Source organism: Myxocyprinus asiaticus, chromosome 38, assembly GCF_019703515.2.
Source record: "Myxocyprinus asiaticus isolate MX2 ecotype Aquarium Trade chromosome 38, UBuf_Myxa_2, whole genome shotgun sequence".
NCBI lineage: Eukaryota > Metazoa > Chordata > Actinopteri > Cypriniformes > Catostomidae > Myxocyprinus > Myxocyprinus asiaticus.
Window position 1 is genome coordinate 11,383,479 of NC_059381.1, and position 18,479 is coordinate 11,401,957.

Sequence of the window (18,479 nt, forward strand, 5' to 3'; positions counted from 1 at the left end):
AAGTAAAGTTATGACATCTCTTATTCATATAGATCAGGTGGGGTTTATTCTGGGCCACAGCTCTTCTGATAACATTTGATGTTTCATCAATATTATGTGGTCAGTGGCGAATGATCAGACTCTGGTTGCTGCCATCTCACTTGATGCCGAAAAGGCATTTGATATGGTAGAATTGGATTATCTTTTTAAGATTTTGGAAATATACGGGTTCGGGAATACTTTTATTGGATGGATTAGGTTACTTTATAGACACCCGGTAGTGGTGGTACAAACAAATGGATTAATTTCAGATTATTTTACTCTGGATAGGGGCAGAGTTGCCCTCTTTCCCCATTACTGTTCTGTCTTACCCTGGAACCTTTAGGGAAGGGAAGATGATTTTCCAGGGGTGGCGGCGGGAGGTGTGGCACATAAGCTTTTGCTTTACGCAGATAATATTTTATTATTTGTCTCCGACCCCATTAGATCTATGCCTTGTCTACATAGAATTATTAATTCCTTTTCTAAGTTCTCAGGATACAGAGTCAATTGGTCTAAATCCGAAGCTTTGGCTTTGACAGCGTACTGTCCAGTAACAGCTTTCCAGCCGGGCACCTTCCAGTGTCCCAAACAGGGCATTAAGTATTTGGGCATTTTATTCCCAGCAAATTTGTGTGATTTATTTAGAGTTAATTTTGACCCCTTAATAAAAAGGTTTTCGAGCGATGTGGGGAGGTGGACTTCATTACATTTATATATGTTTGGATAGGTTAATGTTATTAAAATGAATTGTATTCCAAAATGTAACTACCTGCTGCAGTCTCTCCCTGTAGATGTCCCCCTCTATTATAAGTAATTTGATTGCATAGCGAAGTCCTTCATTTGGAATGGTAAGCATCCTAGATTACATTTTAATAAGTTACATAGGCCGATTGACAAAGGTAGGCTAGGCCTACCCAAGATTTTGTTTTATTATTATGCATTCAGTCTCAGACATTTGGCTGATTGGTTGCTTACACTTGAGAGAGCCCCTCCCTGGTTTTGTATTGAACAGGAAGTTCTTGCCCCTATTTCGCCATTGCAAAGCCTTTCTATTAAACTAACTGGAGAAGTTAAGTTACACCCCGTTATCTCGCATTTGCACTCAGTATGGACAAAAGTGTCCAGTGTTTAATTTGGACATTTATTTAAATGTTGCCTCAAGCATATGACTGAACCCTAATTTATGTATTAATAAGTCCCCTTTCTGCTGGTCAGAGTGGATTGTGAGGGGGGTTATTACACTCAGTGACCTATATGAGAGTGGAGTGTTGAGATCTTTTGAAAATTTGGTTCAACATTTTGTGGTTCACTATAGGTATTTACAGCAGCACCACCTGCTCTGTATTGTTTTTGGGAGTAGCACACACCCACCTAAAGCAGCAGATACTCTGAGAGTGGTGATTACTGCTTTTGGAAAAGGTCTTGAGGCATCAGTGCATTACTCCCTACTAATTCAGAGTTTGGGGGACAGAGCTTTAACTTCTATCAAGAGATTATGGGAGAAAGATTTAAATTTGGTATTGGAGGAAGGAGTGTGGGCTAGGATTCTAAAAAACATCAAGTCTGCATCTAGAGATTCAAGGGTGCACCTTATGCAATTCAAGATTTTACATAGATTCTATTGGACACCCTCTAGATTGCATAGGCTTGGTCTTAAAGACACACCCACCTGCTGGTGATGCCAATCAGAAGATGGAGACACAACCCATATTTTTTGGGGGTGTGTCAATATCCAATAATTTTTGTTGAAGTTTCAGAGTTTTATGTGTGATGTTTTGGGCACTCAAATTTAATTTAGCCACAGACTCTGTATTTTGGGTGATGGGCGGTCATAAATGTGGGGGATAAACACATAAAAAATGTAATTCTGACCAGCATTATGATTGGCAGGCAAATTATTTTAAGGGGATGGAAGTCGGATGGCGTGCCCTCATTTTCGGAGTGGTGTACTGAGATGGGGAGGGTGGCTGCTTTTGAGGAGGGGTCAAGCAGAAGGCTGGGGGTTCGGAATTTGTTTGATAGGAAATGGGACAAGTACTTAGTCTTTTTGGGGGACTCTCGGGGAGGGGCTGTGGAGAGTAGTGTAATGATATTCATTGATTGTGCCTGTTACTCAAGAAAGCCACTAGATGGCACTGTGTTATGTGTTATGTGATGGATAATATGCAATGAGTAATGAAGAATAACAACAGAGGCAGAAGTGTTAAGAGAAAATAAACAGACATGTTGAGATTGTATGGAGAACAGGGATGGGACAGTTACTTTTGAAATGTATTCCATTACAGATTACAGCATACATGCTGTAAAATATAATTTGTAACGTATTCCGTTAGATTACTCAAGGTCAGTAATGTATTCTTAATACTTTGGATTACTTCTTCAGCACTGGTGGATTTTTTCACTTGTTTTGACTGTAAAAACTCTGCCAGTACAGTAAGACAAAATACACATGTTAAAAATACATTCTCTGAAAATCCTAAATATCTTATGCAGTGTTGTTTCTAAAACAAGACAAATCAAATTGATCTTGTTTTAAGGATTTTTAGATATTTTTACAGAAAAACAATACAAAAATTATTATCAAGAATACGATTTGTGCCCTAATATCAAAGGTCTTACTAGAAAAAAAGAAATTATATTCCAACGTGAATTTTCTTGATAAAAAAAATATGATCGGGCCTGGTATCATGTGCATGTAAAATGGCTAGAAATACAGTGCATCCGGAAAGTATTCACAGCACTTCTTTCACATTGTCATTATGGGGTATTGTTTGTAGAATTTTGAGGAAAATAATGAATTTAATCCATTTTGGAATAAGGCTGTAACATAACAAAATGTGGAATAAGTGAAGCGCTGTGAATACTTTCTGGATGCACTGTAGCATTTTAGATTAGCGTAAAGCTAACAATTTACACAAGGTTTATTTCTATTTCTTCTGCTCCAAACTTACTTCAAACTTACTTCTCTGTCTGCTCGTATGAATGTAACACATCATAAGAAAGTGTTTCACCGCTGTTCAAATGCACTTTAGATCGTATACATTTTTCCATCTGAAAGGACTAAATATTAAATGAAACAAATGACAATAAAATGCAAAGTAATCTCTTCAGTAATCAAAATACTTTTTGAATGTAACTGTATTCCAAATACCAATGATTTAAATTGTAACTGTAGTGGAATAGAGTTACTTATATTTTGCATTTTAAATACGTAATCCCATTACATGTATTCCGTTACTCCCCAACCCTGACGGAGAAGTATTTATTTGAAACATTGAACAAAACATGGTACCAGGAGTGAATTCAAACTAAAAACAGCTTGTTGTGAAAGCGATATCATGGATACCTTGAAACCACCGGAGAATTTGATGCTCACAGGAAATGTTGACAGCAACTGCCGCAGTTTCAGGCAGCAATTTGAGCTATACATGGCAGCCATCAGGATGGACACGGAGCCAGAAGCACATAAGTTTGCTTTACTACTGACGAATGCTGGTCCACAGGCTATTGAAGTGTATAATACCTTCGACTTTGATGAGAACGAAGATAGAAACAAGCTTGATGATGTACTAGCCAAATTCACTGCTCACTGCTCGCCTAAAAAGAACGAAAATTATGAAAGATATATGTTCTGTTCATGCATGCAGCAGCCGCATGAAATGTTTGATAGCTTCCTGACTGACCTGAGACTCAAAGCGAAGACATGCACTTTTGACCAGCTAAATGATTAAATGATAAGGGATCAGATCAGCAAACTTGATCAGCATGTCGGACATTAAAAGAATGACAGAAAAGCCGAAAAAAGTAAATACTTCTCAAGGACTACAATGGACAAAGCATTGACTCACTAGGCATATGCAAGCTAAAAGTAACAGTGAAAGACAAAGTGCATCACTTGCTATTATCTGTTGTTGCCGAGGAACTAGAATCCCTGCTAGGTGACAAAGCCTGTGAGAACTTGAAACTTGTCAAGAGTGTACCACATCAACTATGACAATTCAGCTATGAGTACAAATGACTCTGTAGATGACATAGTCCAAAGCTTTGCAGATGTCTGCATCAGAAATCTTCCACAGAGTGATGGAGAATATCATAGAAGGACTTGAAGGAGTCAGAGCTTACACTGAAGACATCATCATTTGGGGTTCTTCACTTCAAGAGCACAACAGTAGACTGACTAAAGTGCTGCAGAAAATCAGAATGAGTGGACTGAAACTAAACAGAGACAAATGTCGATTTGGTGTGCAAGAACTTGTATTTCTTGGGGATAAACTGTCAGATCAAGGGATACAGCCAGACAGTGAGAAGATCAATACCATTCTAGAAATGAAAAGTCCCACAGGCAGAAAAGGAGTACAATGTGTAATGGGTATGGTCAACTATATAGGAAAGTTCATTCCGAATCTTTCTGCAAAAACGTCATGCCTACGAGAACTCCTACAAAAGACAGCAGACTTTGCATGGACAGACAAACATGTGAATGGCAACAGCTGAAAATAACGTTGACCTCTGCACCTGTATTGCAATTCACTGATCCAACTAAGAAAACCAAAGTGTCCACAGATGCCTCCAAGAATGGTCTTGGTGCAGTTTCATTGCAAGCTGATGATGAAATCTGGAAATCAGTAGCGTAAGCAAGCAGATCCATGACTGATTCTGAGTGTCAATATGCACAAATCGAGAAAGAGTATTTAGGATTAGTTTCTGGGCTGGAGAAATTTCATTGCTACGTATATGGTCTTCCCACCTTCACTGCAGAAACAGATCATCGTCCATTAGCTGCAATAATGAAAAAGAATCTGAATGAGATGACACCAAGGATTCAACAATTGATGATGAAATTACAGAGGTACGATCTCAATCTGGTGTATACGCCTGGCAAATACTTAGTGCTGGCAGATATCCTCTCATGAGCACCTACAATTAACAGCATATGTATAACAGAAGGAGATGTTGAGATTCATGTGAACATGGTGCACACTGCGTTTCCTGTGTCAGATGCAAAGTCAAAGCAAATAGCAGAGGAAACCAACAAAGACACTGAGTTGCAAGTTGTCATTGACAACATGCATAATGGATGGCCGACGGGTTCTACCCCCAAATACTATGACATCTGAGGTGACCTTAGTGTTGTGGATGGAATTCTTCTGAAACAAAATAGAATCGTCATTCTGCAAAACTTGAGACAAGACATACTACACAGAATTCATGAAGGTCAACTCGGCATAGAAAAATGCAAGAGGAGAGCGAGAGACACAGTCTTTTGTCCTTGAATCAACAAAGACATCGAAAATCTGGTGAGAGTGTGACACATGTCAAAAATTCAGAAATAAGCAAACCAAAGAGCCGATGATAATACCGGACATACAAACATCACCCTGGGAGAAGGTTGGAATGGATCTCTTCCATCTCAAAGGCAATAATTATCTAGTGGTGATTGACTATTACTCAAATTACCCTGAAATGGCCTTACTCTCAAGTATGTCTACGAAGTGTGTAATAACACATGCAAAATCAGTTTTTGCAAGACATGGCATACCGCAGATTGTCATCAGTGACAATGGCCCATGCTTCAGCAGCACAGAGTGGCAAGAGTTTTTTGTGCAATATGACTTCAAGCATGTCACTTCTAGTCCAGAATATGCTCAGTCAAACAGCAAGGCTAAAAAAGGAGTGTATATTCTCAAGCAAATTCTGAAAAAAGCTGCTGACAGTAAGTCTGATCCTTATCTCACTTTGCTCAATTACAGAACCTCTCCATTAGAGTGTGGTATGGCCTCAGCTGAAATGCTGATGAATCGGAAACTTCGTTCTGCACTGCCATCTTGTTCAAAACAAAAAGGAAATGTGCTTTTCTGCATACTGCTGCCCCCTTCGGCATTTCGCAGCGCCGTTTTGTGGCCTGTTTTGCATAACGCGTCTCTCAAACATTTATGTATCATTTTTAATTTTGAGGACATTTTGAAATATTTTACGAAGTTCTCTTATTTTCTTTGTCTTGTTTTCCAGTAAAATATGCAAACATCATTAAAATAGAATACATTTACTTGATACAAAATAACATAAGATGTTAAGTTTTGTTTTCAGAGATATCTAACCAATGGGGTAAGAAAAACAAACAACTCCAGATTTAAGTTTATTTTAATAGTTTTTTTTTTCTGAGTAAGAAAAGGTTTTGCAGATGTGTTGAATATTAGTTTATAATCAGTTCTCCTAAAATTAGAAAAAGTCATCAACATGACACCCAATCGTAAATATTATTATATATTATTTTAGATATTCTAAAGGCCTTTGTGTCTCTCAGAACCCAGGTCAGCCAGATAGAGTGACTAAAACCTTTTACACCCACTTAAAGGGACAGTTCACCCAAAAATGAAAATTATCTTATCATTTACTCAACCTCATGCCATCCCAGATGTGTATGACTTTCTTACCTCTGCTGAACACAAACAAAGATTTTTAAAAGAATATCTAAACTCTGTAGGTCCATACAATTCAAGTGGTCAAGTGGGATGTCTTCTGAAGCAATATAATAGGTGTAGGTGACAAACGGATCAATATTTGTTACTATAAATATCCACTTTCACTTTCTGAAAAGTATTTTTTAGTGAACTACGCCTTTAATTTTGCTCGATCATAAGCATACAATCAGTTTGGCTATGTTTTGCCTTCAAATAAAATACTTTGAAGAAAAAGCAAAACCCAAGCATTGAAATCTCAATATGTAGTCCCAGCATGTAGTCCCTTGGCTCAAAAAACATAGTTTCAGTCATTGGAACATGACCACTCTGCTTACCTACGGGCACAGCCAGTCTCCAGGCAGCCATGCATGCTAATTAGTAGCCCTGGAAGCTTTGATGAAAAATTCTTGTTGCTTAAGGCATTTTGGTTATCATCGCTGCAAGATAACCGAAACATCATTCAGAGTCATTGGTTTTGCTTTCAACACTTTTTCTAATCTTCTACCTGCACCCACACAAACAATACCCACATCTCGCTCACGTCTGCATTTCCCCTACACAGTGCAGAGTGGGTTCGTTACCAAGGTGACAGATAGTTTCCATAAGATATGTATATAGTGTGAGCTCAGTGTTCCAGTAATATGTGAAGCCCGTCCTTGATTTATAGTAAGACAGGAACAGTAGAACACGCGTGCTTCCACACAAATAAACGGGAACATGATAGTAACAGTTCTGGGGTGGTAAGACAATTCTGATTGGTGACATCATGTTATTTTGGCACTGGTAGGAGAGCGTGGTACAAAAACAGTGGTGCGAATATGATGCCTGCTGGTGTGTGTGACAGCAGCTGTCATGTCTTTGGGGAAAAGCTCCACGGATCTCGTATTTGGTCTCAGTGTGACATAAAATTACTGTAGTCATCATGCAGGCTTGCTCACTCCACTTTATTTTTCTACAAAAATATTTCACCTTATAAAAGACAGCTCAGAATTAACATTGTTTTTTTTTTTTTGCAATTGCCATAGAAGATTTTTACCTTAAATATATATATGTATATGTTTTTATATATAGTATATAAGCATTTCTTTCCATATATTGTCTGAGTGCACTCTCAGCAGCCCAGAATGTGTCAAACATCCTCCCAGTCCATTGAAGTTTTTTTTTAATGTCCTCTGCTCTCTGACTGAATAATGTGAGTTAGAAAGACTGTAACGAGAGATAAAATATAGAAAATATAGTGATATAAACAAAGCTGTAAAATGTATTTAGCTCTGGTGAATCCAGCATCATGCATGCCCTTTACGAACACAATAGCAGTGGTGATTACAACAAAAATACAGTCAGTTGAACTGTCGTAACTGTCATTGCTTTGAGCGATCACATTTTGTGGTATCACAAATTGCGATATCTGTTGTTTTTATAACAAAATACAGACAGTTTTAAAGGTGAGTAACTATAAATCCTTAGAACAAGGCAGACCAAGCAAAAGACACCAAGGGGAGAACTCAGGTAAAGTAGGTAATAACGCAAACACGGCCACAAAATAAGTGAAGGATGCAATTTGCAAGGCGTAAAGCGATGGTTTTTTGCACTGAAATGTGGCACGCTAAAGTGGTGCAACTTTGGAGATAGATGGATCAGAGCGAGGAAGGACAGGGTTAGAATAAGGAACCAGGAGATTATGTAAAGGATAATGCTTTCTGTAAGAAAAGATCTAAAAAGTGCTAATAATAAATGAGTGACTAGATTCGTAAAGCACTTGGAGTGTGGAAAGGTTAAAGGAATAGTTCACCCACAAAGCTCCAAAAAGCACATAAAGGCAGCGTTAAAGCAATCCATAAGACTCTAGTGGTTAATTCCATATCTTCAGAAGTGAAACAGAAGAAACAGATCAATATTTAAATAATTTTTTACTATTAAATTCTCCTCCCTGCCCAGTATGTGGCGATATGCACAAAGAATGCGAATGCCAAAAACAAAAGAAGAACGTGAAAGTGGAGATTGATGGTAAAAAAGGACTTAAATATTGACACGTTTCTCACCCACAAATTATATCTCTTCAGAAGGCATGGATTGAACCACTGGAGTCGGATGGATTACTTTTATGCTGCCTTTATGTCATTTTGGAGCTTCAAAGTTTTGGTCACTGTTCACATGCACTGTATGGACCTACAGAGCTGAAATATTCTCCTAAAAGTCGTCATTTGTGTTCAGCAGAAGAATGAAAGTCATACACATCTGGAATGGCATGAAGGTGAATAAATGATGAGAGAATGTTTCTTCTTGGGTGAACTATTCCTTTAAAGTTGTGACCCATGGTATCATATGATGCCTCTAATCTGCAGCCAGCAAGAAGCTCCATTTAAGAGATTCTGCCACCTTCCCAATAGAGATATTACTACTTTTATTATCATCATGAGCATTATTATTACTGGGTCTTTCATCAATGGAAATGCCACTTGTCCATTTGTTTTCGTTTGAAAGTGCATTGATTTTGCTACACCTCTCATCTCATTCACCTCTCATTTCGGAAACGCTCTCTATAACCGCATACTTTAGAAAATGATGATGTTAGGAAACTGAAAGGGAGGTTTCAAACTTAAATGTATTATTGTAGACTTGGCCGTTAACATGCCCCCTGATCTGTCCGTAAATTATGTGACAAGATATTGTTCTATCATCAGAGCAATTCAAGCTTTAAGAGTCACCTAAATGCGAAGAATGTTTTTGGTATCAAGACAAGTTCTTTAAAGTTGAACTATTTTTAACTTTACACAGTGTCTTAATTAAGCAATGTTCATGGCAAGAAATGTTAAAAAACAGAGCAAGAAATGATGCACTGGCAAAACAAATCCATCCACAGTAAAAAACAAAACAAAATGAATTAAATTGCTTTGGACTTTAGGCCAGTCATTTGCTTATGTTCAATGATATGGAAATAAATCAAACGATAAATTGACCTTTAAAGCCACTTTTTGTATTGTCTATCTTCAATACTTTATTCGTCAGCCACAATGATGGAATATCTTTGTAATATCTTCCTTTGGTGGCTTTTCTCAACAAATATTGATTTATGCGATTACTTTGCAATTGACAGCCCTGATAATAATAATAATAATACAGAATTTCCAGTTAAAAAACCCCCCCCCCCCCCCCCCAAAAAAAACAACAACAAACAAACAAAAAAATGTGAGCCAATCCCTTCATTTATTGAAGTGCTGAAGCCTTTCCACCAGTCCCAGCTGGCAAAAGGCTTTTTCAGAGCCTCTCATTGCTCTCTCCATCCACAGGCTGCTGTATGTTCCAGTCCTGGAGTCTGAGTACAGGCCTGTGGCTCTGCCCTTATCATAGAGGAGCAGAGGAGAGCGCGAGAGCGAGCGTCCAGAGTGGCACTAACACCCAAGTGGGCGTGAGAATGAGTCGCGTCCCCAGTGGCGAGGCTGAGTCCGAAGTGCAGGAACACACCTCATAGCCATTCTCTGCATGATCTGTGTGGTGCTGTCCGTGGAGTCTTGTGTTCGAGTTGTTCTGCATCTCCGGGGAGTCTGACTGCATTTCTGAGCACACAAGCCAGTCTTTGCCGATGGGCCGTGGATAACCTGCTTCAACCTCCATATCGCTGCCTGCCACCCGCCAGTACTCCTTTCCCTTGAAGAAATATGACGCACCTGGACAGGAAGAGTGAAAAAGGAAATTAAATTAAGTTGACACACAGAAAGAATGTACAGACCTGCTTTCATCTGTCACCAAATGTTGTTTCACTTTCCCTCTGCAATTTTTTGTTAGCTCCACTTCCTGTTTTGAGACAGCCAGGGGTGATTCTAGAATTTCAGCCCTTTCAGCTCAAATATTGTAGGACATGTTGTGTTTTCTGCTTTGTGTGTTGCAGCGGGTTTAAACTCGCCCAAGTAACTTTTTATTTGCTTGTAATAAACCAATCAATATCGCAACTGTTTTGTTTACATTTTACTTTGTGATTGTTTATGTTATGATTTGGAAAAAACAGTATATTGACTTCTAAGATGCAATTCACATTGAAGCTGTCCTTGTGCTAAAAAGCTAGGCACAATGCTGCAAACTGAGCAGAATGCAGAAGTCTTGAGACGTGTTTTTAACAGTTCTTTATAACTTTACAGAGTGTCTAAAAAATCCAGTGCTCCAGTACAAGATGCTAAAAAACAGCATATCAAAGACGCCCATCTAGCATATGTTTACCTGGGAAAACCAATAAAAACAATGCAGACATAAGCAAAACCGCTTGGGTTGAACGTCCCCTAAAGCCACTGTTTGTAATGTCGGTTCAGTGCTTTATTCGTCTGCCACAATAATGTAATATTTGTTTGGGTGCTTCTTTAATATTAGTAGCCAACTGTACATGCGATTATTTGCTATTAATTTGATGAATTAATCTCGTGTTCACTGGAAATGGCCGATGTGACACGCATTCAGTTGTTTCTATTTTAATCACTTGATTTTTGTCCGGTCTCTTTATTTGTAGCGTTCGTCTGAAATAACATTATTTTATTTACAAATATCATATATGTGACTTGATTGCTATAAACTTTATTCAGTATATATTTACATTTTCCCTGCCTTCGGCCCGAGACAGCTGGGATAGACTCCATCACTACCCGCGACCCTACATAGGACACGCGGCTATTGAAGATGGATGGATGGATATTTACATTTACTTTTGATAGTTACATCAAAGTGATGGTTGAAAAACACTGAATTAAATTAATTTAGGTGGCAGAATAAGATCTCAAAACTAAAGTTTCTATAGTATTATTCCCAGTTTTGTCATTATATGGCTCTGAAATCAGTGGAAACGTGAGCCAGTTCTCAAAGAGGTCAGCAGATCCCCCCGCCAGCACCGGCACCATTTTGGTGGAAAAGGGGAGATGGACTTTTATAGGGGCCATCTATGGAAGGTATGGAGACCACCTTGGTTTGACACTTCATGGAAAGCTATTCCTTTTTTTAATTTATTTTTTTAATGTTTTTACAGTGGCATGTTTTAGTTTTTACCCCTCACCATAACTTAAACCCCCCCGTTAAAAAAAAAAATAAAAAATATAAAAATAAAAATTATTAGACTTTACAGAATATATTGGTTAACAACACAAATATTTAGGTCAGATTTGACAGAGGATCTCTCTTTTTATAATACATTCTCAGTCAGGGCGAGAAAGGGACCCCATGCTTTCATATACAGATCATGACGTCCTGAAGCTCTGAATATCACACGTTCATAACTAGCAATATTCTATCATATGAGGAAGGCGTGTCTGACTTCCAATGTCTCAGAATGACTCTACATCCAGAAACCAATTGCTAAACGGCACCAAAGCATCTGTTGCCGGGGTATATGCACATCCTCCGGTATAATACCCAACATACACAAAGCGGGGTTCTTGTGTAATGACAGACTAAGGGTCCTATTAATAAACTGTATAATTTTCTCCCATAATTCCTCCACCTTGTCACATTCATATAACATATGAACCATAGTTCCTGTATCCTTGTTACACCGCCAGCATAGTGCATTATCTCTTAGTTTAAGTCTAGCCAATCTGCTTGGAGTCCAGTAGCATCTGTTAAAAATCTTATAATTAATCAATTGGGATTGGATTTAACGAACAGTAGTATGCCATTTAGATACCACTTGCTTCCACATTTCTTCCTTGATCATCCCCCCTAGGTCTCTTTCCCATGCCAATTTAAGCCTGTTTAAATGAGGTGCATGAGCATCTCTAATGTAGGCATGGAAAACTGAGCCCCCCCCTTTTTTTGTGACAGACAATGGCAGACAGGTGGTGTATATCCGATGGCGGGTCAGGACCATTTTTAAGAGTCGCAAGGAGACAATGTCTTATTTGTAGGTATTTCCAAAAGTCAGTGTTCGACAGGTTGTACGTTTGTTTCAAGTAACTAAATGAGTCCACGTGTTCTCCCTCATAAAGGTTATTTAAGAACTTTATTAGCCCACTGTATCCAGCAGAAAGGCCTCCTACCTATGCATAACTTGATGTTGTGCCAGACCGAGGCTCTAGCTGTTAGCCATGGAGTTTGTTTTGAATGTTGGTGATACAATTTCCAGCTTTCCCTAGAAAATCTAAGAACTGGATTTTGGTCTGGTATTGGTCGAGTAAGCTGCGTCAAGATGGCCTCCGCTGAAAAAGGGGCAATTAGTTATTTTTCAATATGCACCCATGCGGGGGCTTTGTTGAGTGCCATATTGTTTTTAGCCAGCTGCGAGAGCGAGAAGGACCAATGATACCAGTCAATTCTGGGAAGAGAGTGCTCACCTGAGCCTTTAGCTGAGTACAATTTGGTACGATAAAAAAGGGGTCACTTCCCCTGCCAGATGAAGGATTCCACACATTTATTGTATTCCTTCAAAAGTGATAATGGTAACGTAAGGGGAAGCATGTATAAAAATTAATTATTTTTGGGTACAATTATCATTTTGACTAGATTAATTCGACCCAGAATAGACATTGTAAGTTTACTCCAATTCTGTAACAAATTTTGGATACCCTGAATAACTGGTTGAAAGTTAATCTACATTATTGTCTCCAATCATGGTACAAGTTAAATTCCCAAGTAAACCATGCCTGATGAGACCCATTTAAATGGCCACCACTCCTCTGTTATCCCATGGCAGTTATTAAATAAGGTCATTAATTCTGACTTAGTCCAATTGATTTTATAGCCCGATATCTGGGAGAAAGCTTCGATTAAGGAACACATTGTGGGCACTGTCATTTGTGGGTTACTGGAGACATGTAATACATCATCAGCATATAGAAGTACCTTATGCTCCTTTAATATTTGGATTATTACATATTGCTATAGCTAATGGCTCTAAGACCGATGCAAAAATAAGAGGGTGTCCCCTATGCAGCTCAAATCGCGATGATACTACACCATTACATAGTACCGATGCCGTTGGCTATAAAGTAATTTGATCCATTTGGTAAATAATGGCCCAAAGCCAAATCTTTTTAACGTTTGAAATAAGAAGCTCCATTCAACCCTGTCAAAGGCCTTCTCCGCATCTAAGGAGAAAGCCATGACAGGGTCAATGTTATTTCTAGAGCTCCACATAAGGTGTAATAATCTTCTCATATTATCCGCTGAGGACCTAGCCCTAATGGAACCAACTTGATCTGGATGTATAATAGTAGGTAGTAAATTATCTAATCTTTTTGCAAGTATTTTGGCCAGTATTTTCCCATCAACATTACCAAGTGAAATGGGTCTGTAATTTGCACATTGTTGAGGGTCTTTCCCTTTCTTATGAATGAGAGTGATTATGCTAGTTCTCATACTCTCTGAAAGTTTACCCTTTACCAGAGCATTCTGAAAGATATAAAGCAATTTAGGAGCTAGCACCTCTAAAACATTTTATAGAATTCAAATGGAAAGCCATCCTCCCCGGGGGCACGACCTGGTTTGAGGTCCTGGATGGCACCCTTAATCTCCTAATGTGATGTCACCTTCTAATGAGTCTCTATTTGTGTGGATAGACATGGAATCTGTAAGGAAGTGAAGAATCGGTCATACTGTTCTACAGTTACTTCCCCATGCAATGTATATAAATCTTTTTTTTAAAAACCTTATTAATTTCCCTCCCATCTGTAATCAGTTTATTTTTTATCATCAAAAATAGAACGAATTAAGTTTTGAGTACTAAGCTGTTTAACCCTATGCACTAAGTATTTACCTGCTCTCTCACCTTTTTCATAATAATTTTGTTTTGTGCAAAATAGAGCAAATTCAGCTTTTTTCTGTATTATGTCATTTAGTTCCAGTTTCAAACTGTTCAATTTATTAAAAGTTACAGGGTCTGGGTGATTAATGTGTTGTTTTTTCAGGATCCTAATCTTTTCCTCTAATTTAGATAGTTTTTCGCGTTCCAGGCGTTTACGTAACGAGCAGTGTTGGATAAGCCGTCCCCTCAGGAAAGCCTTAAAAGCATCCCATACTATATCAGGGTCAGAGACAGAGCCCTCATTGTACAGCTAGTATTCATCTATTGCCGCTCCTATCATGGAACATGTGGTCTCATTTTGCAATAGCGAATTGTTAAAGCACCATCTTGTGTTCTTCCTATAGTTCGAAGTGGTAAGGACCACATCTACCGGAGCATGATCCGATAGAACAATATTCCCAATTGAAGCAGACTGAACCTGACTCACCAATTGTTTTGAAATTAGAATATAATCATTCCTTGAGTATGACTCATGAGGATTGGAGAAAACTGTAAAATCTTTCTCTATGGGATGAAGTATACGCCATATATCTATTAGGCCACATTCATCCACCATAGTATCAATGGCTGTGTACATTACAGGTGTGGCCTGTCCGTGGCTTGATTTATCAAGCTGTGTATTTCTAATTTGGTTGAAATCACCACCTAGTATTATATCGTGATTACCAATATTTCTAATAATATTGCAAATTTCGTTAAAGAAATCAGGAGATAAAGTATCACATTGGGAGCATAAATATTCATAATGGTAACTTTCTGTCCTTCTAAGCTAGAACCCAGGGCTATCCATCTACCTTCCTGGTCATTATATACTTTATAGACTTTGAAGTCTATAGGAAGTTTTCTTCGTTCCAACAGGCGATTTTGATAATATTAAAATGTACTGCAAAGAGGTTTCTTCGTCTTTACAGAACGATTTTAATATTAGGAACTGCAGTTTACTTTTACAATTACAATTAACAGTGACTAAATGTTAGACAAATAGAGGCTGTTAAAAATACAGTACTGGAGGTGGCTTTAACCATCCAATCAAAAGAGTGAGTCCGCGTTGCGGCTTGTCTCACTCTGAGCGCGCATAATACAAAAACACAAATAAATTGATACTGAGTTTTCTCACAAACAAAGTTTGAATGTGCCCGCGGTTCTCCACCATTAATATATGTAGCAAATTAGCTTAAAAGGGAATTATTTATAACTAATTATAACTGGTTATAATTAATAATAAATATTTAGATTAGATCTTAGAATTAACTGTAGCAGAATCGATATTACAATTACTTGATCTGTCCGTCCAGCGAGCAGACAATATAATTATTTATCAATTCTAGGAAGATTACTTTCCTGGCCAAGGAACAATAGTCTTCCTACTTATACAGTGCTAGCAGTAGTTTAGCATGTAGCAAGGAGCAACATTCAGTGACTTTGAATTATGAGAGGAACACAGAGACAATCAATCGTGAATATAAGGGATTTAATAAATGAAACTATAACTAACATACAAACAAACTAAGCAAAACATACATATATAGAATGAAGAAAAGTAAGGAAAAGAGAGAGAGAGAGAGAGAAAAGAATGGCAGTATTTCAAGGGTTTTAAAACTCTCAGTTAACCACAACCTAAATGAGAATCATCAGAGGCACAATTCACCTTAAAAGGGGTTCAAACTTAAACGCGCATCTAATCAGTTGTAAATGGTTACTTGCATTGGTTTGTTGCTGAATAAGAGTCTTGATGCGGTAGACGAGGTTCTCGATGATTTCTTTAGGAGTGAGTTGAAGAAGTCCACAGGAAATCCACAAAGTTACTTGAAGGTAAACACTGCCAGAAGGTTAAACTCAAGAGAGAGTTTTGGAGTGGGTTGGTCTCAAGAAGAAGAGTTTTTGAGCCATGATTAGTCTGCGCTCTGGAGTTTTGATAGTTCATTGCCGCACCCATTTTGTGGGTGGAGTGGCCAATCAGAGGCACGCATTTTGAGCGGGAGAAACATCCTTTGTCTCCGTTTATGGCCCATTCGCATTTTATTGCTGATCTGGACCGCTAGTGCAGCTTTTAATTCAAAACATAGTAAGAATTGTTCGATGCATTTCACGATCACATGGTGTACATTATTGTGTAAGAAATAAAGGGAAGATCATTTTGATACCAAGAAGGTAACCTCCAGACGATATTAAAGCAGAGAAACACTCATACACTTGAATATAGGCATTTAACGTCTAACTAATACAAGTAAAGGGTTTTAACTAAGTTAATATGATAGGGGAATATACATACAACACATGCATATAGCAGATACATTTATAACTGCTTACTATGGCCTAAAATAGAGAAAATGTCTTTAGGTGTGTGTGTGACGTGTATTGGAATTACTGGAGACAGACAACTGCTCTGGTGCCTGGCACGGGGGAGTCACCCTCCTCTCTGTGGAATGTGTTTGAAGCTTGATGGAGACACTTCAGAGGAGGCCTGTTTTAGCATCCTTTTGATAGTGATAAAGACCATCTGCAATTTAGCACCCATATAAATGTAAACGTGGAGACCAGGTCAGTAATTTATATGCAAATGTCAAAAGGCTAAAAGGTTTTTTTTCAAACAAAGTTTTTTTCAAACAAAGTGTAATTAGCCATCACTGATCTTACACAGACGTTACAACTCTGTCCAGCGGTGGTGGGCTTGTGAATACCTCAGCCATTGCTTCAGCCAGCAGCTCTGAAACAAATACGGTGAGGTCTTTACCATCCTCGCTCCCCTCAGGTACATTCAGGATACGCAGATTAGATCTGTGCGATCTATTCTCCAGAATCATCTAGACGCTCCAATAACAAACTGTTTTGAGCTTTAAGGGAGCTGATTGTAGATTCAGCTGCAACGAGACACTCAAAGTTTTCACCTGCTATGGTTTCTGTTGATGTCAGTCGACTCTGAAAAGAGTTTACCGTGTCACGTAAAGCATCCACCGAGGTCTGAAGTGGTTTCACAGAGTTTAGTATCAGGGCAGCCATGTCCTCCTTGAGAATTTCCTGTTGTTTAGCTAGTTCAGAAATAAGTTGCGTCATGGACAGAGAATCGTCCAAGTTTCCCTCCGCATCTTGATTTTCATCTTGAGAAGAAGCAGCCGCCATGCTCGCTAGTTTGCTAGCAACGCTAGCCTTTTTCGACTGCGATGCAGCACTTTTCTGTTTAGGGTTACTCATTGTGCAAAGATTAGTTTGTAACCTCTTCCCTAGTTGTTTAATTGGGTTTAAAATGTCTATTAAACTGAAATTCACTGCAAAAGGTGTATATATATATATATATATATATAAAAGGAAATAATCGGGAGACTGTCCGTTCTGCTGCGTTCTCCTACATCGCCACACTGGAAGTCCCCTGTAAAGCTATTCCTTTTGTTCAGTCTAATACTTGCTTTTGTCCTATCTCAATAAGAGCTCCATTATCTCTCTCTTTCTATCGGTGGGTTCAATTGGCCTTCAGTGCTGTCTCTTTGAACAGGATCCTGTTGCCAAACCCCCAGGTCTAAGACAGTACTTTCTCCCTGTGGAGGCCAGGGACTGTCACTTTACAGTTTGGCCTGTTCACGCTCTCAGTTCAAACAGCTATGAACAGAACCTGTTGGGTTGGCACATCCTCAGATCTGATGAGCTGATGTTTGCCGCCTACAGAGCTGCCACTGCAGGGGAGAAGATCTGTGTGTGTACACCGTACTGTGTTAGTGTTTGTGTAGAGAGAGACAGATCCCGAACATAGAATAAAATAAATATAGAGAGAATCTGTGTTTTGAGAAGAATGCTTTTAGCTATATAGTGGCTCCAAAAAGTATTTGGACACTAAAGATACATTTAAAAATGTATAAATGTTTTTGCATTAGCTGTTATCAAACCAAGTGTCTTCTGCAAACAAGTGATACTAGACTTTTACAGACTTTTTCAATTACTTTTAACCAACTGGTCCACCAAGGATTCTTAGTCAATGTATGCAGTCAGTTCCCCCTCTAGTTCACACAAGTGTCCTAGCAGAGCAAACACAAGTTTATCATAATAACTATGGACATGCTCCATAAAAAGCATGAGAGTGTTAAGGCAGATGTTTTAGTGGCATCTCTGATTTAAACTATAGCAAAGACACAGCTCGATTTGGTAAGTTCGATTTATTTCCATGAGTCAGTTCAAACTGTTTGTTACAGTGAATCGATTCAATGATTCAACGATTCGTTGGTGTCATC

At 38.5% G+C, this 18,479-nt stretch overlaps 1 protein-coding gene across 1 annotated transcript in view; it reads right to left on the reverse strand.

The window, feature by feature from the left end:
• Positions 1-9,677: 9,677 nt before the first annotated feature.
• Positions 9,678-18,479, reverse strand: part of mmp17a (matrix metallopeptidase 17a) — a 107,235-nt gene continuing 98,433 nt past the window's right edge. The window contains exon 10 of the mRNA XM_051677433.1: positions 9,678-10,150. Coding sequence (XP_051533393.1) covers positions 9,828-10,150 — 323 coding nt within the window. The 3' untranslated portion in view covers positions 9,678-9,827. The remainder of the gene's footprint in view (positions 10,151-18,479) is intronic.